Source organism: Magnolia sinica, chromosome 7 (genome assembly GCF_029962835.1).
Source record: "Magnolia sinica isolate HGM2019 chromosome 7, MsV1, whole genome shotgun sequence".
Lineage (NCBI taxonomy): Eukaryota > Viridiplantae > Streptophyta > Magnoliopsida > Magnoliales > Magnoliaceae > Magnolia > Magnolia sinica.
In genome coordinates this window covers 50,193,820-50,204,811 of record NC_080579.1, presented here as the reverse complement: position 1 = coordinate 50,204,811, position 10,992 = coordinate 50,193,820, and the positions used below count along the sequence as shown (strand labels likewise).

Sequence of the window (10,992 nt, the reverse complement as noted above, 5' to 3'; positions counted from 1 at the left end):
GTGCTAAAGTATTTAAAGCTACGGATTATATCTGTAGCTAAAAGTTGAGGATGAACCGTGGCAATAGGCTTAAATTAGCAACAACCACGGTTTGTAGAAACAGGCTACGGTTAGTAGTCGTAGCTAATTAAACTATAGGTATGGATTAAATCCGTAGCAATATTGTCCTTAGGTTAAAATTATATATAGCTACGGATTTTATCTGTAGCTAAAAGTAGAATGAGAACCGTAGCAAAAAGCTGAATTTAGCAAGAGCTACGGTTTTCAACAAAGTGCTGCAGTTAATAACCGTAGCTAATGCCTATTGTTAATAAAAAAATAATAATTTATAATGGCAGCTCTTACCATTGTAGTACACCCTGATAACTCATATAAGAAAGATCCAATTCATGGCTAAATCATTCATTCATTCATTCATTCAACAAACATAATCATTCATTTCCATTCATAAAAGTACAATGCCAACATAATATTTATGTCTATTTAAAGTTCTCATTAACAGTAAGATCCAATGCCTTCTCGCAGCCAAATAGCTTCTCAACAATCGCAAGCGAAAACTCCATGGATATGCATCTACTGGTTATCAATTTGCAATCAACTAACACCCTATTCTCAGCTTCGCTTTGATCTGAAAGCTTACTGCACATGGATGATCATATACCTGTTTGATCTGAAGGAGAATCAATGTTATACGCTACCAGTCATTCTTTCAGCTCGAGCACCTCATCATCTTCCTCTTCACTATCAATGGCAATTGGCATTTTCTGCTAAAAGACCCAAACCAAAAAGGCAATGAGAAGTCCACAAAAACAGGGAGATACTTGGGAAATAAGAAGTTTCAGGATTTGCAAACACACCTTTCTATCAGGAGCCTTCTTCGGAGCTCCCCTGCCTTTGGGTTTTACCCCCTTAGAAACATGTCCTACGGAGAGAAAAAGATAACATGCATTGAGATGAATGAAATCTTCAAGATGGGAAATAAAATAGTAATTGACAATCTGCCTGTACCGAGTTCTGTTCCCAGCAAGGTTCACAAAATTCAAGTTGACAGTGAAACCATGTGATCCTCCAATGATGACGTTAAATGCAGGCACAGGCAGAACTAGAGTTTTGTTCCCAGTAAGGTTCGCAATGTGCTGCATGACAAAGAGTGCAACTTAACAAACATACGCTTCAACAGTGAGTGAAGGGCTAGTGAATAATCATACATTTTGAACTATGTTTGGACAAGAGATGCTAAAAAAGATTATTTTCTATTGCTCTGAAGAGGCCAGTGAATAATCAGATATGATGCATCATGTGTTGATGAATTTGTACCTCCACCATTTTGCAATCTTGGATTAACATGCACAGATGATGCCTGCAACCTTCTCAATTCCTCAGAAAGTTGGTGGGAGATGAGCTGGCCAGAATGGGCTTGAAGGACCTGTGAAATATTCATGTAAACTACAATATGCATAATAGTTCTCTATGATGTTGTGTATAGGTAATAGAAAAAGAAAATTTGGAAGCAAAAACCTTCAAAAGAGTAGAACTTGTCTCTAGATAAAGATTCATGACAAAGCTAGAATGTTGGAAAGGATTGGAAGATGCATCATTCATTGCTGCAGAAGGTATTTCTTTTAAGAACTTGAGGCAATCCTGGGAAAAAATAAATAAAGACATGTCCATGAGTGGACTCTAAACATTTTCATGTTGAAGAAGCTTTAAGAGAAAAAAAAAATGCAGCATATATTGAGGACAAGTTCATTCATACAATGGCAATGAAATAAAGCATGTGAATCACCTCGAAAAAAGTATCCCTGTATGTGCTCAGATTTTCGTTCAGCCATTGCTCCAGATTTAAATGTTCCTTACGAGAAGCAACTGCAGCCAGTTTGATGCTGAATGTAAATGGAGTCATGTCCAATTAATACTGATAGTCTGATTGTAAGATCTATGAGATGACATGTACATGAGTACAAAATATAGCAAATGCAGACATGGAAGAGAGTTGTAATACCTGTAAACTGCTTGTGCTGCAACCTTCAATTGTGACAGTGCCACCGGTGACTGTTGTGCCTGCTAGGAAATAACTCGTACTTGATGCATCGCCTTCAACATACGCATTTCCAGGGGACTTGTTTCTACGTTCTCTTCATGTTACTCCCTATATATACTGATTCTACATTTTCTTCATGTTACTCCCTAGAGCATGTCTATCTTTGTGTACAAATAAAACAATCATGTTGATGGTATATATGTAGGAAATTCCTCATATGGCAAAATATACACAATGGTAAGGGTATATACATGTTCAGCTATATACACAACCATAAGACTATGTATTGAGCCCCAATACACAACCCCAAGAGAATACACAACATATTATGATAATAATTTGAGTTATTTCCTATTTTATAGAGTTTTATCAATATTGTGGGAGATCCTCACCGCTACTAATTACGCCAAGTGCATTCACACTTTTGCCAATCCACACATGCTAGTTCTAGCAGATCAAAGGCAATGGGAGTTGTTCATAAATTTTGGGTAGCCTAGTTTTACATAAATTAAGGGAATGGCTTGAATATAAAAAGGGATGTGTACACAACTTACCTTCATAGGGAAACTTTCGATTGGTGAGTCGATACATCAGTTTCTTCTTTGGTGATTTGTTTGGGGCTGCAAATTCCTGTAACCCATATCAAATTTCAGGATCTTCGACAAACAGCGTAACTAGCAAAAAAAAAAAAAACTACTGTGAGACAATGTTAACATTTCCATTTGTGGAATATAGTAGGAGAATCAAGTGACCCGCACTAAATTAAAAAAGAGAACTGATAACCTCAAGGCACCTCTACCACAATTTGCAGTACGGGTGTTCAGCCACGAAATGGAAAAAGAAAAGGAAAAAAAAAACCTTTTTTACATCACGGAGCTAAAAAATGCCTTGTACTGCATATAGCAATATAGGTGCCTGTAGGTGGTTAGTTCCGATTGAGAGAAGTCCTAGATTTGTTGCTAAAAGGATGCAACAAATCCAGGGGATTCTCAGGGCACAATCTGTCCACTGGGATGTAATGGATGAATGGTCTAGATTACTGATCCATGGGCATCATTTCCATCAAATAACTCAGCACAAAACCAATAGATGATCAAACAAGCATAACTTTTCTGTTCATTATACATCTAAACTGGGCCATAATTTGGACAGTTCAATGACCTGTACGCCACGTACACAATTTCTAAGTAATCTAGGTGCCTGCGTAACCTCCATTGCACACTGCCAGTATCAAAGTTTTTAGTCTCTAGAAAAACAAAGGGGCAAAAGTTTTTTTTTTAAAAAAAGGATCCCTAAATACCCGGTCCTATGTAGACGCAAAACAGTCTAGATCACTACACCACAGGCCTGCCCCACATATAAAAACATATTCTCAGGTCTAAGGGCCATAGACACTTCTGTCTAACCTAAAAGCATTTGGCTGAAAACTGATCCAACAAACATCCTTGGTTTTACTGCAAATATATATAAGCCATCATTAGTGACAAGTTCTCAATCAGGTAGCTACACATTCCATAGAATTTCAAGTTTATAGGCTATGACAGATTCGTTTACAAACACTGATGCAGAGATTGGTGCCATGTCCTTTTCTTTTCTTTTCTTTTTTGTTTTTCGCCATTTTTGGTTTCATGAAAAACGGAACCCAAATTCAGATAGCAATGATCTGAACACAACATTATTCATGCAGTGCTCATACCAGGATCATGATATGATGATACCAATGCCTTGAGAATATTACTAATATCCGTGGCAATAATTACATAAAAGAAAAAAGAAAAAGGAAAAACACTCATTCCATCTATATGTATATGTGTGTCATCATCATAGCTTTGTCTCAGCATTTCGGGTCAGCTTCTCAAGAATGTTAAGCTGCCCATCTGACACCAACCGTCCAAATTTACCTGGGCTTGGGACCTGTTAGTGTGTGTCACAAAGAACACACACATGAACACACACACACACATAGAGGGAGGGAGGGAGGGAGGGAGAGAGAGAGAGAGAGAGAGAGAGAGAGAGAGAGAGAGAGATGACTCTTACGGGAGTTCAAATCTAGCATTTGCATGATCATGAATGTGATATTTACACCAGCCACAGCAAATGGATACTCCCAAGTAGCTCACTTTCCACCTTGCTTGTTCAATAGCCTCTGAAAAGATATCTAAGACAATACAAAAGAAACAAGCATTTGTTCAGATAGATAACTAAGACAGTACAAAAGAAACAAGCATTTGTTCTGATAGAAAGATAAATATTTTTTAAACTTAACAACATTTTTTAAGATTGATAATGGAATGATTAAGTTGATTACCCCATCAGATGTAAAAATGATAGAATGCAGATTTGGTGTGGAGTCTGTACTTTCTATTTTAACAGTTACATGTATATCTGCACCAGAGTTACATGTATATTTCTCATTGTCATCTCTCAAAATTCTCCATCCACTAAAACAAAATCCTCAAACATTCCATGAAAATTGAAGATAAAAAGGAAAAATGAAAACACTAAACCTTAAGCGCCAACTCCTTAAGATCACAGGACGTTGCCTGGTTAACCATGATTTCCCTCATTTTTCTGTGAATCTCTCTGATTTGGCTTGACTAGGCATAACAGGTTCACTTAACCTAGTTAGGGCGCCTCTTGGTGAATCCAATGCAAAACATTCTCAGGGTGTAGTTGTCTGTCGTCTTCACATGTACATGCACCTCGATCAAGGTTTGCCACTTGCGAAATTACTGTGCTTCATACTCAGAAAATGCTCCAGCTCCCTTAGATCACTATAAGTTACTGTGCTCCTAGTATAACCAAAGAAAAAGATCCAAATACAACTTCACCTTGAACTGTTGGGTACTGTTGATAACATCACTTATCAGCTCCCAGTTTGGACCCATATCATGCATGAGGACAACAAGTGCCTGAAATAAGAAATTTTAGTTAGGGAGTTCTCCATTGTCCTTGCAATTAGATTTCATATTTATTCTATTTACATGGGTTTCAATTTCTGAAAATCATTAAAATGACCAAACAGAATTTTTAAAAATAGAGTGTCTCCATAAACAGAACTTTTATTTCCCTTTTTCCTCGGCTTGAATCACATTGCAATAGTTCATATGCTGCACTTTCCTTGTCATCATTAAAATAAAACCAGTGATTTTTAGAAGAAGGGCCATCTATTCAACCATCTTTGGAAATGCAATTGCAACAGGAAGAAAATAAGAGAGGAAATCAGTAACAAATGACAATCACTGTTCAAACTAGATTAATGTCGTAGTTGAAAAGTAGAGAGGCCTCACATGAATATGGTCACTAAAAACTAACCCAATTAAATATGGCAATGTCATACCAATGGTAGTCCCAACCATGATGATCAAAAATCCAAGACCATACCCAAAAATCATTCCTGCCAACCACATGGAGGGTCCAGAAGGAAGCAAGATCACTCTACTTTCCATTCTCCTATGCTACACATTCTCCAACCCATGCACTATAGATCTGTGAGCAAATGAGATCAACAGATTTTCTCATCACCAGGTGATCACATCATAATCTACTAAATGTAAAATCATCAGATACAACATGAATGAACTTATACGCCAATGATCCTGTTAAGTTCCATGCGTACCTCTGAGAATTGTAAGGCCATACGCCAACATATGCGAGCAAATCTGCCAGCCTGCAAGTAGAAATAAACTCAAAAATTATAACAACTTCAAAAAATGAAAAAAAAATGATAAAACTCATCTTGAAGCCCTTCTCCCTCCTCCTTTACCTGGGCTTGGGACTGGCAATGCAAGGAGTTGCATTGGCAGAGTTAAAAAAGGGCTTAAGCTCCATTTGGTTTGAGATAAATTTACATTCATAAACACCAATGTGATGACCAAATGGAGCCTAAGACTATAAATATATTCAAATATATAGTGTAAAATTCATGTAGACTATAAATATTGATGAACTATAGAGTACCATAAAAAAAAAAAGCCAAACATCATATAGAGTAACTACTTAGGCCAAACATCATATATAGTAACTACTTAAGCCAAAAAGAAGCATCATGTAAGCCCCAACCAAAACCCACTTAAGCCAAATTACTATATGTTCAATTATATAGTACTATATTTGTTCAAATTATAGGAATCTCATTGATTGCTTCCCCCATTGCACAAGTGTAGATGCGAATCCATCTTCTTTCCACAAAGGAGCATCAGGGTGTATAATCTCAATCAGGATAACAACAAAAGCTCCCTCTGCTAATGGCTCACAATGGACAACTGCATTTGGACTAACTTCGTGTACTTGACCACGAGCAACAACACCACGTAAGCCCCAACCAAGCAACTTGCATTTCTTACCGATATATATCGTATCCGGCTACATGTACACATATAAAATGGTGTTAGTATTGTTAGAATTTATAATATAATTGTAAGCTTATTACATTAGCGAAATTATAATTGCATACCAATGATCCCTGAGTAGATTTAGCCACTAGTGGTGATGAGAGGTTTTGACTAGACTGCCTCTTAATGCATACCCACCCAGGACTTTATATCAACCAATGATTTCTTTATCTCTAATATCTCCTGCACTAGGCCTTCGTTTTCTTTTGCTATATTATGTAGCTTTAAACGGGCAGGGGTTGACTTCTTCAGTCCTGTTTTGCTTATCGGGCAACCCAGACCACGCATTCGTCCTCTACTATCAGAACCAACCAACTGTAAAATATTGCAAATTAAGTTATTAGGATATTCATAATTACCGTGAAACTCAAGTAATTTTAAAACTTTATTAGTACCTGTGTAAGGGCATTGTCAACGCCGGTCATCTTAGAAGCAGGATTGCTACTATAAAGCTCATCTAGTTTTTGCTGTGACAAAATTAATACAAATGAACGTAAAATAATTTAAAGTTATATAATGACATTTCATAATGGTACTAGTTAGTGGTAAGAGGGGTTCACTTACAACAAGGTCAAGATACTGGACGACTTTGTCCTTGCTCGTATAAGCTCTTAAGTAAACATCACCTCTACCTATCTCGGCATCAGAGGTAAGATTCCTCTCCATCGCCTTTGGCACATAATATATCGTTCAAATACACATCATTAATAGAGTTAATTAGATCAAAATTAAATTTATTTTTAAACTATAATACCTAACTTTATATACATACCATCTGATGGCGAGTAACAGCCATGCTGCGCCTCCCAAGGCACGCAGGTCCTTTTAGCTTTGCCCGATTAACTTTATTCCTTGCACTTACTTTCTTGAATTGCTCGGTGTTGTGTTGATCCACAAAGATCCTCCAATCCTCCATAGGGACACCTAGGGGGGCAGGACTATCTCTAACAACTATGTGATCGTTGTTTTTTATATTTTTTTTAGTCAACCTTTTCTTATAATTTCTCCATGTTTCATTGATGCGTTGTGTTATGTACTAAACAGCTGCATCCCAACTTTGACCCTCAAACTCATAAAATAGTGACAATGTTTCTATGACCTTTTGAATGTGTGCATAAGGCACCCAGCGAAAGTCCTCGTATATGATCAGGATATGAGTATGAGCTAGGACACCGATATGCGATGCAAAGTCTTTGTGATTGGGACTGTCCTCATTCGGTTGCCCGAATTCATTCGTCTTAAGGACTTTTTTCCTCTCAGGTTACACATGTAGAGAAGCACCCTTAGTAGGGCCTCTCTTTCTAGATGAAGAAGAAGTTGGCACATCTACATAAAAAAGAATAATAATTATATATAAACGTCATTGATTTCTGCCAATATATAAGAAAAATAAAATCTACATATCTAATTAATGAGAACTATCTTATTACCTTTGGTGTTGCTCGCATTTGCACCCAATGCCTCTGGCTGTGAGTCCATGTGCTTATTTATATGCTAATAGAAAAAAAAATCCCTAATGGTTAAGAAACAATTTAGATAACAGATAAAGCATAAACAATTCACTATATTATCCATACCTTCATTATATTTCCTTCGATATATATCATTTTGTTACATGGATTAAAAATACAAAGAATTCAATAGATTCTCCTTGATCACTTTCTTTTCTTTGTTTTCTCAACTACAACACTGACTTCTTCAGGTTTATTGAATATCAACTCATCGGCATTTGCTAAGGTAGTGAGATCAGGTCCTGCACGGCATTAGTTACAGCCTTCAATCGTTCTGATAGAAGGCATGTCTCCTCTTTGACAAAAATCTTTTTTGGAACCTCCAAGACCACGTGCCATTCAGGATTTTTATGATCTTTAGAGTAGAAAACTTGTACAGCATGCTCCGCGAGAATGAACGGCTCGTCACTTGCTTTGTCTGAACTATAAAGACTAGATAAATTTACTAATCTTAGATTCGCTTCAACATCAACAGCAACACCATGATGTGTCACCTTCACCCAATCACACTTAAATAGGATGGGCTTATACCCTGTACGGTACTCCAATTGGATAATTCTATGAAGGACTCCATAGTAAGGTTGATTTTCATCCACTGTATTTATATCATTAGCACTAGATCGGAAGGTGGTCATACCCTCTGTCATAACCCCATTATTTTGGTTCATTTTATTCTCCTCATATTTCTTAGTGACGAAAAGGAAACCATTAATACAATACTTATTGTATTGCGTAGCAAAAGCTAGAGGTCCTCTCACTATATCTTTGAATTCTTCTTCATTAGATTCGTTGAACTCTGTTTGTCTCTTCAACAAAGGTATGAATTCATCCTCGCTAGGCACCTTGTTGGTCCTCCTGTAGCATCGCTGCAAGATATCTTTGTACTTCCTGTGGGTTATTTGATACCAATGTTATATTGAAATTGCATAAAATAAAAAAGATATATACATATGATCTAAAAGTACATACCCTTCCCACACAACATAGCTGGGATGACTCTTCATGACCCAAGTATGAGCTTGTTCATATTTGATACCCATTAGGATGACACTTTGACTCGAACCTATTGGACCAACATTATCATCATTAGAATCATCGTCAACAATTTTTCGTAACTTCTGTGGTTTTCGAATGATTCCATCAAAACGTGAAATGGCCAAGCTATATGTTCTAGAGGGGGGGGGGGGGGGGTGAATAGGACTATGCCAAATTAAAAATAAATACAGTGGAATATGAAACAAGGAATAGATAGCACTATACACCAATCACAGTATAGGAATGGAAAGCAACCTAAAATAGAGAAATAGAAACACAAATTGTTCTAAGGACAACCTTACACCAAAAACCAAAGTTTATGGTAGGACAACCTTATTTCTAGAACAAATAGAGAAACTGAAGCTCAACGTAATAAAGAGATAGCAAAAATATAATGCTGAAATGTAAATCTAAATTATTACAACATTCCCCACTGTGCGTGAAATGAAATGATTACAACATTCACATTCACACATACATTCCACAATTCAGAATGATAAAAGATAGGAAATATAAATCATACATCTACAACAAAAAGAATTATAGTGGTTCGCTTGTGTGTTCACCAACTGTTAAACAACAGCCACACAAAATGCTACTCCACTCCTAATATCCTCACAAAGGGGATATTAGCGTTCACTATCAAATAGGTTTTCACAGGTTCACCCAAAACCTTCACAATTGTGTCTTTTTCAAAGGGCTTACACAATTCGAAAACCCTCACTTTTGAGTTTTCTGGCTCTCCTCAGATAACCAACAACTTTGAGATTTTTCTGGCTTAACCTCAAATAAAATCAAACAATGTAAATTACACAAATTGTAAAATACCTGATTTTCTCCTTCGTTGTAGCAGTCCAGAAGAACCAAGTCGGAGTAGAGATTTGAATGTCAAAGTTTAATGTCCAATACTCACTTTATAATGGTTCTAGGTTCTAACAGATTTTAAATTAAAACAAAAGGGCTAGCTCTAATTGATTTTGATTCCAGAAAAAGGAAAACAACAATTCCTCTATTCAGATTATATTGGAATGCAAGAAATAAAATCAATTAACAAAGCTAAAGAAAGAGAATATTAAATATGCACACTTAGCTTAAATGGAGCACCGACTTATCTCTTAGAAGACCGAATTAAATTGTAACACCCTGAATTTTTGCCAACCTGGAAATAGATGTCCTTAAGCAATGGATCAATCATAACACCTTATTAACTTTCTAGAACTCAATCCCAAAGCATAAAGTCCCTTTTTAACCCTTTTCCTTCGAAATCTCACCTTTCACCATCCTATCCCTCAAAGTTTTCTAAACACATTCATAATACACACCAATCCTAGGGTATAAATGATGAAGAACAATACCAAAACTAAAACTTACCATAAATAGTAATTAAATGGATAAAATAGGTTTTTGACCCTTAACCCTTTGGAATCTAACAAAATAAATAGGTTAGTTAGATAGATTAGCGTCTCCTACTCTAAAATCATATATTGCATATCAAATAAACTCATTCTGGTTTGCAAGTTAGACCAAAAAATGTCTCACATAGACACGGGGGCCAAACGACACAATTCGGGGGGACCCGAGGTGAGTCCCGCATATATCGGGCACCCCCACGGGGGGGGGAGGACATTGCCCCTAGGCTAAGCCCTCGCCCCAGAGTCCAGCGACCGGCGAGGGGCTAGTCGGTTTGGCGAGGCCTCGCTAAAATGCGGGCCTGGCAGGGCCACAGCGGGCCGGCGGCCCGTTTTCGGTAGAAAAATTCTGCGACTTTCATCCAACTTTGAAAAGTCATATCTCCCTCGTTATAACTCCGATTTAGGTGATTCAAAATCCATATTGAAGATTGATAAGTCTAGTATCATATAAAAATAAGTGAAAAATATAATAAAATAAATAATATAAATAAATAGAGGTCGTTGTGACAACTGTCTGAAAATTATTAGTTTGGACAGCTGCTGCTTTTGGAATTTTTAAAATTTTTCTACAACACAAAATCTAATGAAATTTGGTAGAG

At 36.8% G+C, this 10,992-nt stretch overlaps 1 protein-coding gene across 8 annotated transcripts; it reads right to left on the bottom strand.

Annotated features, from left to right (window-relative positions):
• Positions 1–435: 435 nt before the first annotated feature.
• On the bottom strand, positions 436–2,201 carry LOC131252063 (uncharacterized). 8 transcript variants are annotated; one of them, XR_009174136.1, is made up of 7 exons: positions 2,003–2,201; positions 1,787–1,883; positions 1,519–1,641; positions 1,318–1,426; positions 1,009–1,136; positions 858–922; positions 436–767 (listed from the first exon to the last, which is right to left on the bottom strand). XR_009174136.1 is itself a non-coding variant. In XM_058252986.1 (6 exons), exons 3-6 carry the CDS (start codon positions 1,600–1,602, stop codon positions 702–704), a joined length of 324 nt encoding a protein of 107 aa, XP_058108969.1. In that variant the 5' UTR covers positions 1,603–1,641; positions 1,787–1,883; positions 2,003–2,201; the 3' UTR covers positions 436–701. The 8 variants fall into 8 exon arrangements, 3 of the variants coding, with proteins under 3 accessions (XP_058108969.1, XP_058108971.1, XP_058108970.1); XR_009174137.1 differs by having other exon boundaries at positions 436–764; XM_058252986.1 differs by lacking the exon at positions 1,009–1,136.
• Positions 2,202–10,992: the final 8,791 nt, after the last annotated feature.